The 20987-nt window shown below is 41.8% G+C and overlaps 1 protein-coding gene and 1 pseudogene across 5 annotated transcripts in view; both read right to left on the reverse strand.

Annotated features, from left to right (window-relative positions):
- Positions 1-6228, reverse strand: part of LOC115153612 (serum response factor) — a 59919-nt gene extending 53691 nt beyond the window's left edge. For 2 of the 5 annotated variants that reach the window (XM_029699237.1, XM_029699233.1), the window contains exon 1: positions 5105-6226. In XM_029699237.1, the coding sequence (XP_029555097.1) occupies positions 5105-5737 (633 nt within the window). In that variant the 5' untranslated portion in view covers positions 5738-6226. Of the gene's footprint in view, positions 1-5104 lie in introns of all 5 variants that reach the window. The other 3 variants (XM_029699234.1, XM_029699236.1, XM_029699235.1) reach the window with 3 other exon arrangements.
- An 8465-nt stretch (positions 6229-14693) lies between these two features.
- LOC115152704 (inactive tyrosine-protein kinase 7-like) overlaps positions 14694-20987 on the reverse strand; it is a 47944-nt pseudogene continuing 41650 nt past the window's right edge.

The following is a 20987-nucleotide window of genomic DNA, read 5'->3' on the forward strand; positions in this document are numbered from 1 at the left end:
ACAAATTTAACTTTAATTACTTTTAACATGGGATGATTTCGTCGCATCTCACAATAACATTTTCAACATACATCTGTAAAATGATAATCTAGAATCTAAAGCTTTGATTGTCTTCCTCTCAGGCTTACATGTCTTCTCCCTGGACCTCTAATTGTTCACCTCTTGAACATCAGACTCTGAGGCCTCATCTTCACTGTCACTTTCCAACCTTGTTGTGGATGGCTTGTTGTCAGGCTCAAAAAGCCTCAAATTTGCCCAGATAGTCACCAATTTTTCAACCCTTGTATTGGTCAGCCTGTTGCGTGCTTTGGTGTGTGTGTTCCCAAACAAGGACCAGTTGCGCTCTGAGGCGGCTGATGTTGGTGGGATTTGGAGGATGATGGAGGCAACAGGGGAAAGAGCCTCAGATCCACAAACTCACTTCCACCAGGTGGCTGATGAGATGAGATGAGATATATAGCCCTTGCTTGGAAGTGTACTTCGCCAGACTGTCAAGAACCTTGACCGCATCCAGGCCAAGGTGGGCGAGACACAGTAGTGATGACACCATAGGCCTTGTTGATCTCTGCACCAGACAGGATGCTCTCGCCAGCATACTTGGGGTCCAACATGTACGCTGCGGCATGTATGGGCTTCAGGCAGAAGTCTTCACGCTTTTTGATGTATTTCAGAGCTGCAGTTTCCTCTGCTTGGAGCAACAGTGAAGTGGACAGGGAAGTATGGATTTCTTCTCTTACATCTGCAAGCAGAGTCTGAACATCAGACGGGATGGCATTGTCTCCCTCAATACCACTCTCCCAAAATACATCATCTAGGAGGATCCTCTTGATGGGGCTGTCCATATCGGCAGACTGATATGGCCAATTCTTGGAGACTCCTTCCCCTCCAGGAGACTGTCAAACATGATGACAACACCACCTCAACGGGTGTTGCTGGGCAGCTTCAATGTGGTGCTCTTATTCTTCTCACTTTGCTTGGTGAAGTAGATTGCTGCTATAACTTGATGACCCTTCACATACCTAACCATTTCCTTGGCTCTCTTGTAGAGTGTATCTATTGTTTTCAGTGCCATGATGTCCTTGAGGAGCAGATTCAATGCATGAGCAGCACAGCCAATGGTTGTGATGTGAGGGTAGGACTCCTCCACTTTAGACCAAGCAGCCTTCATGTTCGCAGCATTGTCTGTCACCAGTGCAAATACCTACTGTGGTCCAAGGTCATGACTGCCTTCATCTCATCTGCAATGTAGAGACCGGTGTATATGTTGTACATTGTGTCTGTGCTCTTCTAGAATACTGGTTGAGGGGTGGAGATGATGTCGTTAATTATTTCTTGGCCACAAACATTTGACCACCCATCAGAGATGATTGTAATACAGTCTGCTTTCTCTATGATTTGCTTCACTTAAACTCTGCTGAACTCTGCATCCAGCAAATGAGTAGATAAAACATGTCTGGTTGGAGGGGTGTATGCTGTGCGAAGAACATTCAGAAAATCTCTTTCAATACTGAGGGAACTTTAGGCACTTGGCCAGATGATTCTGCATCTTTGTTGCATTCTTCACATATGATTTGGCACAGTATTTGCAAACGTACACAGCTTTTCCTTCTACATTGGCTGCAGTGAAATGTCTCCACACATCAGATAGTGCCCGTGGCATTTTCCTGTGAAGATTAGGGGGAAAGAATGAGGGGGGGAAAAATATATACAATTCCATGTACAGATAAATAGTTAAGCGGTTAGATTAAACAACTCCTTTGTAAGATAAATGTTTTAAAATGAAACGTGTATGGAAACAGGTGAATTAACACTCAGTTAGCAGGCTCAAGCAAGCCAAAACCCACATGGTAGCAAAAACTAACTAGCAGAAATGTTAACAAGTTAGAAATTATTTAAAAAACACTTTGCTGTAGGCTACTATTTACTAGTTAACAAAAAAATAATGTATGTCATAAAATATATTCACCCCACCCAGTATTGTAATCAAAACTTACCAGAAAGCATGTAGTCCTTGGCTCAGACAGTATAGTAGTGTGGGCTCCATAGCATCTCATTAGTGTGCAAGACCTTGAATCAGCTGTACATGTGATGGAAGAATGCACTATGCATACAGAGGGTTGCAATACCATTTAATTGGGGACAGTTTAACCAAAATATGTCACAAGACCTAGAATTGCCTTGTGTATCCCACAAAAAAAGGTTCACTGTTATAAGATAACTTTTTTGATGAATTTAAGCAAAATTCCCAAAATTTCAGGGCTCAACTTCCCATGGAAAAATTGCAGAAATGTTCAGACTCTTTGCAACCCTACTCTTGACTTATTCCACATTGTGTTAGTCTGAATTCAAAATGGATTAACTACATTTTTCCCCCTCACCCATCTACACATAATACCCTGTATTGACAATGTGAAAACATGCTTTTAAAAATATAAATAAAGAAATCTAATTTACATATGTATTCACACCCCTGAGACAATACTTTGTAGAAGCACATTTGGCTGCGATTAAAGATTTGAGTCATCTTGGGTGTCTGTATCAGCTTTGCACATCTGGATTTAGAGATTCTCTCTCATTCTTCCTTGCAGATTTTCTCAAGCTCTGTTAAGTTAGATGGGGAGCGGCATGAATAACAATCTTCAAGTCTTTCCACAGAGGTTCAATGGGATTCAAGTCTGGGCTTTGGCTAGGCCACTTGAGGACTTTCACATTCTTGTTCTGAAGCAATTCCAGCATTGCTTTGGCTGTATGCTTGGGGTCATTGTCCTGTCGCCTTATGATCCGAGTCTTTCATGTGCCTTTTTGCAAACTCCAGATGTGCTATCATGTGCCTTTTTCTCAGGAGTGTCCTTCATCTGGCCATTCTCTGTAGAGACTCTTGTCCTTCTGGCAGGTTCTCCCATCTCAGAGAAGAACTCTGTAGTTCTGTCAGAGTGGTCATTGGTCACCTCCCTGACCAGTTAATCAGTTTGGTCGGACTTTCAGCTCTAGGCAAAGTCTGGGTAGTTCCATATTTTTTTCAATTTACGAATGATGTTTTATACCATTCCACATATATATGCCTCATCACAATTATATCTCAGAGAATGGTATAGTTTCTTCTCTGACATGCACTGCCAACTGTGAGACCTTATATAGGCAAGTGTTTATTTCTAAAATCATGCCCAAACAATTGAATTGGCCACCATCCCATCTGGTTTGCGCTTAGTGAGCCTATCATTTGTTTTTCCAACAGGACAATGACCCAAAACACCTCCAGGTTGTGTATTTGACAAAGGAGAGTGTTGGTGCTGCATCAGATGACCTGGCCTCCACAATCACCCGACCTCAACCCAATTGAGATGGTTGGGATGGGTTGGACCGCAGAGTGAAGGAAAAGCAGCCAACAAGTGCTCAGCATATGTGGGAACTCCTTCAAGACTGTTGGAAAAGCATTCCTCATGAAGCTGGTTGAGAGAATCCCAAGAGTGTGCAAAGCTGCCATCAAGGCAAAGGGTGGCGACTTTGAATAATCTCAAATATATTTAGATTTATTTAACACTTTTTTGGTTACTACATGATTCCATGTGTTATTTCATAGTTTTGATGTCTTCACTATTATTCTATAATGTAGAAAATACTCAAAATAAAGAAAAACCCTTGAATGAGTGGGTGTGTCCAAACTTTTGACTGGTACTGTATGTAAATTTGATATTTCTGTACTTCATTTTCAATAAATGTGCAAAAATGTATAAAAACATGTTTTTACTGTCATTATGGGATAGCGTCCATAGGGTCTGTGCAGCAGGCTGAACGTTTGATGTCATGACATCCCTAATCTTATAACTATTAACTGTCTAAAATGTGCTAAATGCTCTACAGTTGTGCATTTGGTTTGCTAACTTAGTAATTAGTTATCTAGCTAGCTAAGTGGTTAGCTTCTTGCAATCAAGCTCTTCTTGGTAACAGCAGAGAATCCCCCCAACCAGATCAAGAGACTTGCGGTCTAATATTTGTTTTGTGTGTGCAGCAAACTGTCAGTAGTATTTATAAGTTACTTTATGAGCTGGGATGTCTGCCCTGCAAACAGTTTTTCAGAGAGTGCTATGGGATTTTATATGTACTTGTTGTGCCCCTTGTGTTCAGTGCCGGTATTACAGAATATCCCAGGATGGCACATGGTTGACATGACAATCTGGATACCGCCCAAGCCTAGTATACACACAGCTTGAAACTAATGTCTGCAAAATCATTTAAATCAGTAGAGGCTGCTGAGGAGGAGGACGGCTCATAATAATGTCTGGAACGGAGCGAATAGAATGGAAACCGTGTCTTTGATACCATTCCACTCCAGCCATTACCACAAGCCATCCTCCCCAATTAAGGTGCCACCAACCTCCTGTGGCGTAAATGTTCCTTACAAGCCAGAATGTTTAATAATATAGCCTTTTAACTTACTCTACCGGTTGACGGTGTGGTTTGTCCTTCAGCTGCTTGAAATTTGAGATAAAATATCCACAGGAAAGTATTGTTTACTAGACTTTTTAGAGTGCCTGTAGATATGGTTCAGTTCCACAACGAGGTAAAATTAGTTTCATTTTGGATAAATCGACAATGAACATTATATTCTGAATCAGGGGAGGCTGAAGAACAATTAACTTTTTTATATAAAATTGAAATCCAAATTAAACATTTAAAATTCACATCAATTGTTCTCCATCCTCTACTGATTCATTGTCATGAAGCGCTTGGTTCAATAGCTATTTGAGCGAACCGAATATCCAATATTAACCTAATTATACCTGGTGCTCTTCAAAATGTTGGTAAAACAATAGCCTACTTTCTTGTGGATATTTAGTCAAAATGTTAAGCAGCCGAAGGACAAACCACACAGACACCCGGAAGTAAGTTCAAATATAATTTTATTCAACGTTCTGGCTTGTAAGGATCATTTACACGATTTTGCAGGCATTCGTTTCAGCCTGTATATAGACTATGCAAAATGATGCATGAACAAGTAACATTTTGGAGTGGACACACTAGGCTACTGAGTGTCCCATCACACCTGAGTGTCACGTGTGATGAGAGAGATGCAACAGCTGGAATTTTCACTGTGATTGCTCACCTTCTTCATTATGCCAGTCTTCCTCTTGCTAAAAGTTGTGTATCGCCTCAACTTGTTGTCGATAAATTCCATTTTTATCTTTACACGTCCACGTGTCTTCTTCCCCGGCTTTGCGCCAGCAACACCTCCGGGGACTAAACCATAAGCCCCCGGTGGTACCCCAGTCCCCTGCCCTGTCACCGCAGCCTCCATCTCCAGTCTCTCCCGCTTTACACCTCTTCTGTTGTCTCTGATTGATCCCATCATGTCGTCATCATCCCCCGAGTCCGAATCAGCGTCTGACCCACTGCACCCCATGGGCGCACACTTTTTGTCCGGGTCGTACCGGTTGCCTCCGTGAACCCCAACTCCCGTGTTCAGACTTCCGATGCCTCCCTGGCCGGCGGTCTGTAGAGTCGTCAGTCCCGTCCCGCTCACTGGTCTTGCCCCACCTCTTGGACCCACTTCGGGACCGTTGCCCCCCAACATCCCAACCGCACCGGTGCTGTCGCTGACCCCAGTTGTCGTCTGCACTGCTCTGACCAACATGGGGCGAATTCCACTCCCAATAACCACAGAACCGTGACCTGTGTTACCACTGACAGACGCTGATCCGTTTCCAGATGGTGCTGATCCAGCCTGGCTTGGTAACATTCTATTTAGAGGACCCGGTCTCTGAAATCGCCAGCCGACTGCTGGAGCGCGTGTGTTAGTAAAATTACGGCACAGCTCATGCAACCCAACCACCAAAAAGGTAAACAAACTGCGAAAATGAGGACATGGCGAAATTGGCGTAAACTTTCAAAAGTGACGCTACCCCTAGGACTCTTCAGCCCGGTTACAGCTTGGCTCAACCTCCTCTATTTCCAAAACTCAGAGCAATTTCTCAAAAAGGAAAAAGCGTAGAGCGCATTAGTTATTACTCCGCCATGTCATGTAGTTCACACCTTAAACGCTTCAAGTGTCATCGGTTTCCGCCTTCAATGCACAAACGCTGCAAATATTCAATCGAATATCACGCAATATTAGAATTTTAGCCCTGCATTTGCACACAGACCTGATGCCTTTTGAAATAATGTATCAGATAGTGGACTAAAATTACAACCCAAGAACTACTTTCCTCCTTATAAAGAGATACAATGTTTCCTTTTATGGAGTTGTCTCTCCTTATTTGGCGAGTCAAAGCGTTGTCTACGGATTGGCCGATTAGGATCTCAGTAGCGCTACCATTGGTCAATATAGCATGTTATTAGAATAAATACCAAAATGGTTGCGCTGTACACGACGTCAATGTGGTCATGCGTTGAGATATTGAAATATAAAAACATGCATGCCCTCAAAGCAGCATAGTATTTAATTTGTATCAAGACAGTAAATTAAGGGGTATAGTAATAATAGTATAATAAACGTGTTATAGACGATAAAACGTGTTGTGCCTAAGAACAGGATAGTGGGTCTTAGAATTTACTACATTTATCATAGCTAAATAAATGGTGGTACTATCTAAAATATCACATTTAGAAAATAATTCAAAAGCAGATTGAATTTGAACATTACATGTTCCAAATTTTGATAAATACTTTATCTGATGGTAATAGCCTAAATCATTTTGGTATATTTTTGTTAGAATGAGCGACATTGGATGTTGTTAAATACTTAGTAATAAAATGTTATAATTTTACATATTAGAGGTAATTAATACTCCTCCTTAAACAAATCACCTTCAATCAAGGGCCATGGACAACAAGCCCAGTAGATCGTTGTAGAATAAATCAGGCCAATCAAGGATCAATGACATCATTAACGATAAGCAGAAGGCCTACATATCAAAGGCAACAGAATATTGGGAGCACAGTAGGATCACAGTATTACACCTAAATATCCTCTATACCTTTGCAAATACTCAATGGAAAAAATTATTTGTAAGTATAAGTCCAACTAGCTCTCACATATCAGTCCCCCCCCCCCCCCCCCCCCCACAGATTTTTTTATTTTTTGAGGATAAAGTTTGGACACACCTACTCATTCAATCATTCAAGGGTTTTTCTATATTTTCTACATTGTAGAATAATAGTGAAGACATCAAAACTATGAAATAACACATATGGAATCATGTAGTAACCAAAAAAAGTGTTAAACAAATCCAAATATATTTTAGATTCTTCAAAGTCGCCACGCTTTGCCTTGATGGTAGCTTTACACACTCTTGGTATTCTCTCAACCAGCTTACATGTGGTAGTCACATGAATGCATTTCAATTAACAGGTGGAAAGGCATTGCTAAAAGTTAATTTGTGGAATTTCTTTCCTTATAAATGCGTTTGAGACAATCAGTTGTATTGTGACAAGGTAGGGGTGGTATACAGACGATACAGCTTTGCACACTCTTGGCATTCTCTCAACCAGCTTCAGGAGGAATGCTTTTACAACAGTCTTGAAGGTGTTCCTACAATGCTGAGCACTTGTTGGCTGCTTTTCCTTCAATCTGCAGTCCAACTCATCCCAAACCATCTCAATTAGGTTGAGGTCGTGTGATTGTGGTGGCCAGGTCATCTGATGCAGCACTCCATCACTCTCCTTCTTGGTCAAATAGCCCTTACACAGCCTGGAGGTGTGTTGGTTCATTGTCCTGTTGAAAAATAAATGATAGTCCCATTAAGCGCAAACCAGATAGAATGGCATATCGCTGCAGAATGCTTTGGTAGCCATGCTGGTTAAGTGTGCCTTAAATTGTAAATAAATCACAGACAGTGTCACCAGCAAAGCACCCCCACACCATCACACCTCCTCCATGCTTCACGGTGGGAACCACACATGTGGAGATCATCCGTTCACCTACTCTGTGTCTCACAAAGACACGGCGGTTGGAACCAAAAATCTCAAATCTGGACTCATCAGACCAAAGGACAGATTTCCAGCAGTCTAATGTCCATTGCTCGTGTTTCTTGGCCCAAGTAAGTCTCTTCTTATTATTGGTGTCCTTTAGTAGTATTTTTTGGCAGTAATTCGACCTTGAAGGCCTGATTCACGCAGTCTCCTCTGAACAGTTGATGTTGACATATGTCTGTTACTTGAACTATGTGAAGCATTTATTTGGGCTGCAATCTAAGGTGCAGTTAACTCTAATGAACATATCCTCTACAGCAGAGGTAACTCTGGGCCTTCCTTTCCTGTGGTGGTCCTCATGAGAGTCAGTTTCATCATAGCGCTTGATGGGTTTTGCGACTCCACTTGAAGAAACTTTACAAGTTCTTGAAATGTTCCGTATTGACTGACCTTTATGTCTTAAAGTAATGATGGACTCTCATTTCTCTTTGTTTATTTGAGCTGTTCTTGCCATAATATGGACTTGGTCTTTTACCAAATAGGGCTATCTTCTGTATACCACCACTACCTTGTCACAATACAACTGATTGGCTCAAACGCAATAAGAAGGAAATAAATTCCACAAAGGAATGTTTAACAAGGCACACCTGTTAATTGAAATCCATTACAGGTGACTACCTCATGAAGCTGGTTGACAGAATACCAAGAGTGTTCAAAGCTGTCATCAAGGCAAAGGGTGGCTACTTTGAAGAATATGAAATATAAGATATATTTTGATTTGTTTAACACTCATTTGTTTACTACATGATTCCATATATGTTATTTCATAGTTTTGATGTCTTCACTATTATTCTACAATGTAGAAAATAGTAAAAATAAAGAAAAACCCTTGAATGAGTACGTGTGTCCAAACTTTTGACTGGTACTGTACGTTAACAGACTGGACCATACACTGCTTAGGCTCTCATTACATGTTTTTTAAAGCTCTCTCCTAGGAAGAGGTAGCAACATAATGGGGCTGTGAAGTTCTGTCTGAAGTTATGCGTCAGCCCAAGATCCTGTTGCCTCGATCCTGTGTGACCGTCCATTCATGTAAACACACAACAGCTCTATAGACCCACAGAATACAGGCCTACAATGACACGTCCCTAAAGCCTCAGAGGGGCATTTGTCAAACAATCTTTATTTAACTTCTTCAAAGTTCCTTACACTGCTGGCTCTTCAGTATCTCCAATCTCTCCAGTCTACATGGCCCTGTTCACATATATTCATGTTGGTCAACTCATGTACAACACATTTGACACAATGGTTGTGGCACAACTGATATTTTTGTTACACAGTGGAGGGTTAGTCTGCACAAAACATGTACACAACCAGTGTGGCATCTCCACAACACTAGTGTACTTATTTTTGTACAGAAAAGCACTCCATTGTATCACAACCATACACTATTAGAGAAAAGGGTTCCAGAAGGGTTCTTCGGCTGTCCCCATCGGAGAACCCTTTTTGGTTTCAGGTAGAATAACCCTTTTGGGTTCCATGTAGAACCCTGTGTGGAAAGGGTTCTACATGAAACCCAAAAGGGTTCTAACCTGGAACCAAAAAGGGTTCTCCTATGGGGACAGCCAAATAACCCTTTTAAGTTCTAGATAGCACCTTTTCTTCTAAGTGTACATGCAAAACGTGTTGCACATCAGTTTCACAACTTGAACATGTATGGGGAAAATCAGAGTGAGTTCTATGTAACACAGAAATTAGAAAGACGAGACACCTTGTTCAAAAACACATGAAACTTTATTGGTAGCAACTTGTATACATTGTGGTTACTGTGGCCATTAGCTGAAGCGGACTCAAAAACAGGCCTAAGTGTGAGCACATAGCCTTTATAAAAAACTAAAAACAATTTCGAACTAAAAACCATATAAAAAAAGCAAGGTCTTTACAAACAAAAAAGCCCATTGCATTTTGATTAGATATTGTGTAAAGGGAACGAGGGAAAACAGCTAATTATCCTTCATTTACCAGGCACTTCAGAGTCCCTTGAAGAGCATTGGTGACTTGTAGTCAGACTTCTTTGTAATAACATATGTATTACCATACTGACTGCATTACTGAAATGTATTATAAGATACTGAATACATATGCAACTGCATTAAGAGATCAAAGTACCTTTTAATGAAAAAATATGGTTAATAAAGACAGGACCTTCAAAATAAATAAAAAGGTTCCCGTAAGTACATCCTTCTACAATATGATAGTAATAAAAAGGGATATTTTTAAGTGAAGTTAGTGCATGGCTTCTACATCACATACACATCGCCTGGTGGAATGTGCAACATTGCACAAAATCATTGGACCAGCTAGAAAATAAGGGGTATTGTGATTGGACCTCTGAAGAGACAGCGTTGCAGGTTGTGTTGTAATGACAGACTGGTTATATATGTAATATGTGGTCTATTATATGGTAAATTCCGTCAATGATGGTCACCATTGAGCACTTCAGAGATCAAAGAACGTGCACACAAACAAAACTCACTCACTCTAAATATTCCTTGGCTATACATTTGATAGTATTTTTGTTCATGTGAAGTTCAAGTCAATCCATTGAGTTCCCCAGACACAATGTGTAACTGACTATAAAAAAAGTTACAATTTTAATAGTATAAACCTTCATGCGAAACCTTGTCCATTTGTGCTTCTACCCTGATCTTTGCCTCTTCAACAGATATCAGAACAAGTTTAAACAACAGCATCAGTGGCACACATTAGAGGCTGCAAATTCCAAGTCTGAAACACTAGTGCCGTGAAAAAGTATTTGCCCCCTTTCCTGATTTTCTCTATTTTTGATACTGAATGTTATCAAATCTTCAACCAAAACCAAATATTAGATAAAGGGAACCTGAGTTTACAAAAAAATATATACTTGTTTTATTTATTTAATTAACAAAGTTATGCAACATCCAATTCCCCTGTGTGGAAAAAGTAATTGCCCCATTACTCTCAATAACTGGTTGTGCCATCTTTAGGTGCAATGACTCCAACCAAACGCTTCCTGTATTTGTTGATCAGTCTCTCCCATCGATGTGGAGGAATTTTGGCCCACTCTTCCATGCAGAACTGCTGTAACTCAGCGACATTTGTGGGTTTTCAAGCATGAACTGCTCGTTTCAAGTCCTGCCACAACATCTCAATTGGGATTAAGTCTGGACTTTGACTAGGCCATTTTGCTTTTTAGCCATTTGCATGTAGATTTGATTTTGTATTTTGGATCATTGTCTTCCTGAATGTCCCAGCTGCGCTTCAGCTTCAGCTCAGATACGGATGGCCTGTCATTCTCCTGTAGAATTCTCTATCACAGAGCAGCATTCATGGTTCCTTCTATTAAGGCAAGTCGTCCAGGTCCTGAGGCAACAAAGCCTCCCCAAACCACCACACTACTATGCTTGACTGTTGGTTTTTCCTGTGGAATGCAGTGGTTGGTTTTCGCCAGGCATAATGAGACCCATGTCGTCCAAAAGGTTGACTGAAGTTTGCCAAAAAGCACCTGGACAGATGATTCAAAAGTATAACTTTTTGGACGATATGGGTCCCATTATGCCTGATGAAAACCAAACACTGCATTCCACAGTAAGAACCTCATACCAAAGGTCAAGCATGGTGGTGGTAGTGTGATGGTTTGGGGATGCTTGGCTGCCTCAGGACCTGGATGACTTACCTTAATAGAAGGAACCATGAATTCTGCTCTGTATCAGAGAATTCTACAGGAGAATGTCAGGACATCCGTACGTGAGCTGAAGCGCAGCTGGGTCATGGAGCAAGACAATGATCCAAAACACATAATCAAGTATACATGAAAATGGCTAAAAAGCAACACATTTGACATTTTGGAATGGCCTAGTCAAAGTCCAGACCTAATTGCAATTGAGATGTTGTGGCAGGAATTGAAACAAGCAGTTCATGCTTGAAAACCCACACGTCGCTGAGTTCTGCATGGGAGAGTGGGCCAAAATTCCTCCACAGCGACGTGAGAGACTGATAAACAACTACATGAACCATTTGTTTGGAGTCATTGCAGCTAAAGGTGGCACAACCAGTTATTGAGTGTAAGGGGGAAATTACTTTTTTCACACAGGGGCATTGGGTGTTGCATAACTTTCTGTATGAAATAAATGAAATAAGTACTGTATGTCATTGTTGTGTTATTTGTTCACTTAGATTCCCTTTGTCTAATATTTCGTTTTGGTTGAAAATCTGATAAAATTCAGTATCAAAAATATGCAAAAATAGGGCCTCCCGAGTGGCGCAGCGGTCTAAGGCGCTTGAGGCGTCACTACAGACCCGGGTTCGATCCCAGGCTGTGTCACAGCCGGCCGTGAACGGGAGACCCATGAGGCGGCGCACAATTGGCCTAGTGTTGTCCGCATTAGGGGAGGGTTTGGTCGGCCGGGATTTCCTTGTCCCATTGCACTCTAGCAACTCCTTGTGGCAGGCCGGGCACCTGCAAGCTGACCACGGTTGCCAACTGGACGGTGTTTCCTCCGACACATCGGTGCGGTTGGCTTCCGTGTTAAGCGAGCAGTGTGGCTTTGCAGGGTCGTGTTTCGGAGGACGCATGGCTCTCGACCTACGCCTTTCCCGAGTCCGTACGGGTGTTGCATCGATGGGAGAAGACTAACTACCAATTGGATATCACGAAATTGGGAAGAAAAAGCGGTAAAAATACACATTTGTAAAAAAATATCTAATAAACAAATATATATGCAAAAGTTTTTTTATGCAATTTTTTTTATTTTGGTCTTTCATAATTTTGGCAGATATACTTGGATGTGTAGTGTCAGCGTTTTTTGCTGGTATGTCATGCCTAAGTTTGCTAGTCTTTGAAGTAGTTGGCAATATCAGTCGGTTTTGTGATGAATGAGTCATCTGATTCAATGAATGGTGGAGCTGAGTTTGCCTTTTTTCCCAAAATTTAATTGAAGGTGCACCAAAGCTTTTTACTATCATTCTTTATGTCATGCATCTTTGTTTCATAGTGTAGTTTCTTCTTTTTATTCAGTTTAGTCACATGATCTCTCAATTTACAGTGCATTTGCCAATCGTTTGTGCACCCAGATTTATTTGCCATTCCTTTTGCCTCATCCCTCTCAACCATACCATTTTTCAATTCCTTATCAATCCACTGGGATTTGTTTTTAGTCATTTTCTTAATAAATCTTCTTCAGGCTAGGGTCTATTTTTCTCAATTTCCGCCTGATTGACATGACCAAAGTAACTGCCTGGCTTCAGGGCCTAAACTTGCTCAGGCCTTGAAGCCAGGATATGCATATAATTGGTACAAGGGGAAAGAAAACACTTGGGAGTTTGTAGAAATGTTACAATAATGTAGGAGACTATAACACAATAGATATGGTAGGAGAAAATCCAAAGAAAAACCAACCATAATTGTTTTTTTTTCTTTGAAAGCCAATGCTCTTCCATTAGAACGTATAGGGAAAAAATGTAATCTAGCTCCCAGTATGCAATTCCTATGGCTTCCACTGGATGTCAGTAGTCTTTGTTCAAGGTTTCAGGCTTGTTTCTTCCCAAACAAGGAAGAATTATGAGTTTTAGTACTGGATACAGACTTGGAAATCAGTCTGTGCACACGCGACGAAGATGATGCACACCTGCTAATATCATTTTCCTGTTGAACATACTTCTTTCTGTATGAAATATTATAGTTTAATTACATTTTAGGGTACCTGAGGATTAAATAGAAACATATTTTGACCTGTTTTAACAAAGTTTAGCAGTAGCTTTTTGGATTCCTTTCTCTGTATGTTGAACGAGTGGATTACTCAAATCGATGGTGCCAACTAAATTGACTTTTTGGGATATAAAGACGGATTTTATCTAACAAAACGACACTACATATTGTAGCTGGGACCCTTTAGATGACAAATCAAAGGAAGATTTTCAAAAAAGTAAGTGAATATTTAATTGCTATTTGTGAATTTGGTGGAAAAATATTGTGATGTGGGGCGCCGTCCTCAAACAATCGCGTGGCATGCTTTCGCTGTAAAGCCTATTGTAAATCGGACAGTGCAGTTAGATTAACAAGAATTGAAGCTTTTAACCGATATAAGACACTTGTATGTTCCTAAATGTTAAATACCCATAATCTTTATGATTATTTATTTGAATTGCGTGCCCTCCAGTTGACCTGCTAGTGGGACGCCTAGCCTTAGGGTGCATGCTTATTAGTAACTGGGATAAGCAACGTTTGTTTGCTCCTCATTACACCCCATGGACCAACAAATATTTTTTACATCAACAACATAGGAATCACTACAAAACTTCTTATATGACCTCTTATACACTGTTAGACCCAGCCTTTGGAACTTTGGTTTTCCTAGATATGGCTACTATATTGTGATCACTACATCCGATTGATCTGGATAATACTTTCAAGCACATTTCTGTAGCATTAGTAAACATGTGATCAATACATGTTGATGATATAATTCCTGTGCTGTTTAACTACCCTGGTAGGTTGACTGATAACCTGAACCAGGTTGCAGGCACTGGTTACAGTTTGAAGCTTTTTCTTGAGTGGGCAGCTTGATAAAAGCCAGTCAATATTTAAATGACCCAGAAAATATACCTTCTATGAACACAATCATCAATAACAATGGAATCAATCACATTATCACACTCAACAGAGAAGTCATGTACATCAAATTTTACATGAAAAAAACCCCTATTAATTAATTGGCCTTGGTCTGCTCATCTGGTGTGTGCAATGATTTTTTTTGTTGCAGGGTTCATGGTGATTGTTGTCATCGACTCCCAACAGTTTTTTGGAGTTCATTGTAAGGAACTCTTTTTTTCATTGATTCCATTTGTTGTTTCCTTGTCTCCCTGAGCTTTTGGCTGAGCTCCTTTTGCACACATTTCAGTTGTTGTGGGTCCTTGTTTTTGAATGCTTGTCTCTTGCAGTTGATACTGTCCTTTACCTCTGTGATGTACGGTTTGATGTTTGGATATGCCTTTGTTGTTTTTTGGGGTGTCACAGAGTCAAAGAAATGTATGTAGTCTGTGACAATCTGTATTGATTGTGCATGTCTAACTCATTAAAAATATCCTGTACACAAACATCCTTTAGGGGATTCTATGCTGTCCTCAGTCCACACATTCACAGATTTCACAAGGGGTTTACGGCTCGAGATCTGAAGAACGTTGTGATCAGAGTTAGACAGGGGTGGTTTGGCTGTAGCAGTATATGCATTTTTAACATTTCCGTAACATTTCTATTGTCAGATGTAATATATTGTTCATACCCAGGTAGTGACATTTCCAGTTTGCAATGATTGAAGTCCCCCAAAATAAGAATAGGGGCTTTTGGGGTGTGTCAGCCACTTGGGCAGCAGCCCTCGCAGCCTTGGCACTAGGGGGTACGTACACAGAGCAGATAAGACGTATTATTTTCTCATATCCAATCATCCTACTATTTAGAACAGAAGTACCAGGGATGCAAACTGGTGAGGGTCCAAAAAGGTGACACTTTTTTTTTTGGCACCGAAACAAAAATTAGCTTTAAAATGCTAATTTCTAGTGACTTAGGCTGGATCCCTTCTTAATGCAGGTTTGAACTAATTAAACAACAAAGAATATGATCTACATGATCAGTCTCTGTGTGTAAAATAAAAAGTGGTAAATGTGAACCTATCTCACTGCTAAAAAATGTAAGGAAAGCAATCCAATGTTATTTGTTGCCTAGACTTTACTGCAAATGAGTCCAGAGAAAGTCCAGAGAAAAAAACAATACATGAATATTGCAGTTAGCCATGACAGCCTTTATAATAGAATGCTTGGTGACCACATACATCTAAATATTGCAATTGGGGGAAAAAAACATCTTAAAGTAGAAATAGAATGAAACAAACAGGCATTCTATTTTTGCTCGATTATAATGGCCACTATAGTAGACATCGGTCAAGTGCACCAAAAAAAAATAACGTTCACTGTGTAAAATGTTTTATAATCCCCCCTCACAAGTGTTACACTATGTAAAGTTCAACAAGACAAAAGCAATGTCTTTGGGCTACACGGCACGTTATTACATTGTACACTTTCTGCCTGTGGACATGTGTTCTACAATGTGCTAGCAGCAGAGCATGAGACCCGTTGTTGGCATAATTGATCTCTTTCAGGCAGAGAGTACACCTGGCATAGCTCTTTTTATCCACTGTATTGAAAAAGTCAGAAAGAGGAAAAGTGTGTGGTGTTCCCTTCACCTCTATAGTGGCATCCAGTTTAAGCCAGGCCCAGCTCCACTTCATCCCTGAATCCACTTGTTTAACAAGCAACGCCTCCTTTTCACCTAACTCTCTCACTCTGAAATTAACCACATACTAGAGGGAAAATATTAGTTCATAGATAGTTCATTAAGCAACAAACGTTATAACTTGAGGAAAGGCAAGGAGTCGTATACCAGTTAGCGAATTGGTTAGGTTACTAACGTTAGCTCATCTGTTGTTGTAACGTCAACTAGCTGTCTGACTTTATTAGCCAGCTAATTTTCACACCATAAACTTAATTATTTGATCAGCTAATGTTGCTGAACAGTTCTCTGTCTAGTTAACGGATAATTTGATCCAGCTAGCAAGATACTTAACAATGCTAACAATTATTGTTCCACCACACTTGCTCCCTCACCTCAAACTTTCCAAATGCCAGTTGTTTTTCGGTTACAGCTCATGAAATAGCTTCATCACCATCTCACTCCCATCGTCAGGCTTTTCACCTACCTCTTCATTATCGTTCAGGGGACGCGCTGCTGTAACTGGCAAACTCCCTTTCCACTCTCTGCTGTCTTTCCAGAGCGCGTGCTGATGCTGTAACTAGCAAGTTGGTTGTCTCTTCTCTCCAGTCGCGTGCTGCATTCTGTTGTTATGTGAATGATTGGCTGAGCCTTGGATACAGCTAGTATTGCTCCAAATGCGCATCACTCGTTCGCTTACAGACAGTAGTGATTGCTCAGCCATTGGATTACAAAGATTGGTGGGCACTATGTAGTCTGGTAAATTGCACTAGTCAAAATACTTAATTTAAACATTTTTATAGATTTATACAAACCTTCCAGCACCTCGTCATCACTGAGTTTGGTGTATGGCAGTTCCCCATGGTTAAACACCTCCCACACGAGCACCCCGAAGGCCCAGACGTCTGACTTGGTGGAGAAGTCATCCTCAAACACAGACTCGGCCGGGAGCCAGCGCAGGGGGATCCACACCTGCTGGTAGACAGACCGACATGTATAGGAGGGTCAGACAATGTCAAGAGAGTTTAATTATGTGCATGATGTTATTATTTTGTCTTGACTTTATGCTTAACCAAGGCTGCATACATTATCCTAGTACAAATGTGCTATACTTTCTTTTCACATGATGGATTGTCACTACACGTGGCAGGCCCCATCTCTTACTTGTTGTAAACGTCCTTGCTGAGGCTGAGAGCTGAGATTTTGACACTGAGTGGGCCGCTGATCAGGCAGCCAGGTCCTTGTGAACGAAGCGGTGATTGGACATATGCTCCATCCCATGAGCTACCTGGGCACAGATGGATACCTGGGTAGAGAGAGAGAGAGAGACAGAGAAAGGGCATTGGCATATAATACAAAGCTGCTCAACTCAGATCCAGAATGGCATGAATCAGGCAGGTTTTACATATGGGGCTTTAGACAGCTTTTAAAAACCCTTAGACAAAGCAATCCGATTAGAGAAAAAAGGACTCAATTGCATCAAAATGCAGAAACCTGTTTACCCTCCAGCTGGCACATAAGGTTTCCAACAGAGCATAATGATTGTGTTGTGTGCTTGTTTTTCAAATGAAATTAGCAAATTGCATCCAACATGTAGTGAATGCTACTTACTTTGGTCTTTGTGCTGATCGGTTGAGACTTGATTTTCTCATCTTTGCTTTGGTAGATTCTCAAGAACTGTTTCAGATCTCCCTATTTCTAAGGAAACCGAAAAAGAAAAAAATAGAAAAATAGAGAATCAAATGTAAAAAAATTCAAAAACAGCAGCATAACAATAAATATAATACACTTGGAGGCATGTCTCAAGGTTAAACTGCATAACTTCCTAAACCTTGCATAGATAATTGATATAGTCTATATCAGTTGTGTCAAACAAATTTTGCCCCTGGAACCGCATTCGGTCTTCAACAAGGTCCGGAGGCCCGCATACAAAAATTATTATGTTACCTCCCCCTCAAAATTTGCAAAAAACAGTCCTATCATTTTGGATGCTCCCTGACTGTCTAGCTTTCATTTCGGGAATTATTAGTGAGCTGGACAGTCAAGAAACTGTATGAATGTAGGTCCATTGTAATTTCTACATAGTGCCAATTTGGTTTTAGTCATTTTAAGGTATATTGAGACAATTCAAACCCCTCGCGGATCCGTGTATGTTTGACACCGCTGGTCTATATGAATATAAAGCATGAATACGAGTGTTATACTATGTTAAATGGGTATGTAATTGTTCAGCATCTATCTTGTAGTGTGTGTGTGTGTGTGTTGTGCATGTGCAGGTTCTTTTTTTTCTCAATGTAGTCTATTACAGTTACTAGTTCCCTGTAAAACTAATTAGTAATCTAACTTTTGGATTACAAAAACTCAGCAATGTAATCAGATTACTTTCAGATTACTTCACCAATAAAACACAAGAAAAAATAGATTACCAATTTAACAACATTTATTGCAGGATGCCACTAAGAAGAGCCACATCAGAACACATCACAAAACATTGTGACAATGTATTTAAGCCCTGTATACCTGCCTCTAACATGCATCCTTCATCCTGATCTTTTCCATTTACACCTATAAGATCTCATCACAGTCAGACCACAATGCGTCTTTTAATCATGTACACCTGTCTAAAAATGTGGGCACAAACACAATGAGCAGGACATTTACATTACATTAACGTCATTTAGCAGACGCTCTTACCCAGAGCGACTTACAAATTGGAACAACCACTTTACAATAGTACACCTATATATATATTTTTTTTTTTTTTGGGGGGGGGGGGTTAGAAGGATTACTTTATCCTATTCCTTAAAGAGGTGGGGTTTCAGGTGTCTCCGGAAGGTGGTGATTGACTCCGCTGTCCTGGCGTCGTGAGGGAGCTTGTTCCACCATTGGGGTGCCACAGCAACGAACAGTTTTGACTGGGCTGAGCGGGAACTGTGCTTCCGCAGAGGTAGGGAGGTGAGCAGGCCAGAGGTGGATGAATGCAGTGCCCTTCTTTGGGTGTAGGGACTGATCAGAGCCTGAAGGTACGGAGGTGCTGTTCCCCTCACAGCTCCGTAGGCAAGCACCATGGTTTTGTAGCAGATGCGAGCTTCAACTGGAAGCCAGTGGAGTGTGCGGAGGAGCGGGGTGACGTGAGAGAACTTGGGAAGGTTGAACACCAGACGGGCTACGCCGTTCTGGATGAGTTGTAGGGGTTTAACGGCACAGGCAGGGAGCCACGCCAGCAGCGAGTTGCAGTAATCCAGACGGGAGATGACAAGTGCCTGGATTAGGACCTGCGCCGCTTCCTGTGTAAGGCAGGGTGGTACTCTGCGAATGTTGTAGAGCATGAACCTACAGGATCGGGTCACCGCCTTGATGTTAGCGGAGAACGACAGGGTGTTGTCCAGGGTCACGCCAAGGCTCTTAGCACTCTGGGAGGAGGACACAATGGAGTTGTCAACCGTGATGGCGAGATCATGGAACGGCAGTCCTTTCCCGGGAGGAAGTGCAGCTCCGTCTTGCCGAGGTTCAGCTTGAGGTGGTGATCGGTCATCCACACTGATATGTCTGCCAGACATGCAGAGATGCGATTCGCCACCTGGTTATCAGAAGGGGGAAAGGAGAAGATTAATTGTGTCGTCTGCGTAGCAATGATAGGAGAGACCATGTGAGGATATGACAGAGCCAAGTGACGTGGTGTATAGCGAGAATAGGAGAGGGCCTAGAACTGAGCCCTGGGGGACACCAGTGGTGAGAGCACGTGGTGCGGAGACGGATTCTCGCCACGCCACCTGGTAGGAGCGACCTGTCAGGTAGGACGCAATCCAAGAGTGAACCGCGCCGGAGATGCCCAACTCGGAGAGGGTGGAGAGGAGGATCTGATGGTTCACAGTATCAAAGGCAGCAGATAGGTCTAGAAGGATGAGAGCAGAGGAGAGGAGAGAGAGTTAGCTTTAGCAGTGCGGAGAGCCTCCGTGACACAGAGAAGAGCAGTCTCAGTTGAATGACCAGTCTTGAAACCTGACTGATTTGGCTCAAGAAGGTCATTCTGAGAGAGATAGCAAGAGAGCTGGCCAAGGACGGCACGCTCAAGAGTTTGAGAGAAAAGAAAGAAGGGATACTGGTCTGTATTTGTTGACATCAGAGGGATTGAGTGTAGGTTTTTTGAGAAGGGGTGCAACTCTCGCTCTCTTGAAGACGGAAGGGACGTAGCCAGCGGTCAAGGATGAGTTGATGAGCGAGGTGAGGTAGGGGAGAAGGTCTCCGGAAATGGTCTGGAGAAGAGAGGAGGGGATAGGGTCAAGCGGGCAGGTTGTTGGGCGGCCGGCCGTCACAAGTCGCAAGATTTCATCTGGAGAGAGGGGAGAAAGAGGTCAAAGCATAGGGTAGGGCAACGTGAGCAGGACCAGCGGTGTCGTTTGACTTAACAAACGAGGATCGAATGTCGTCAACCTTCTTTTCAAAATGGTTGACAAAGTCATCCGCAGAGAGGGAGGAGGGGGGAGGAGGATTCAGGAGGGAGGAGAAGGTGGCAAAGAGCTTCCTAGGGTTAGAGGCAGATGCTTGGAATTTAGAGTGGTAGAAAGTGGCTTTAGCAGCAGAAACAGAGGAAGAAAATGTAGAGAGGAGGGAGTGAAAAGATGCCAGGTCCGCAGGGAGGCTAGTTTTCCTCCATTTCCGCTCGGCTGCCCGGAGCCCTGTTCTGTGAGCTCGCAATGAGTCGTCAAGCCACGGAGCAGGAGGGGAGGACCAAGCCGGCCGGGAGGATAGGGGACATAGAGAGTCAAAGGATGCA

The sequence above is a fragment of the Salmo trutta genome, chromosome 18, assembly GCF_901001165.1.
Source record: "Salmo trutta chromosome 18, fSalTru1.1, whole genome shotgun sequence".
Lineage (NCBI taxonomy): Eukaryota > Metazoa > Chordata > Actinopteri > Salmoniformes > Salmonidae > Salmo > Salmo trutta.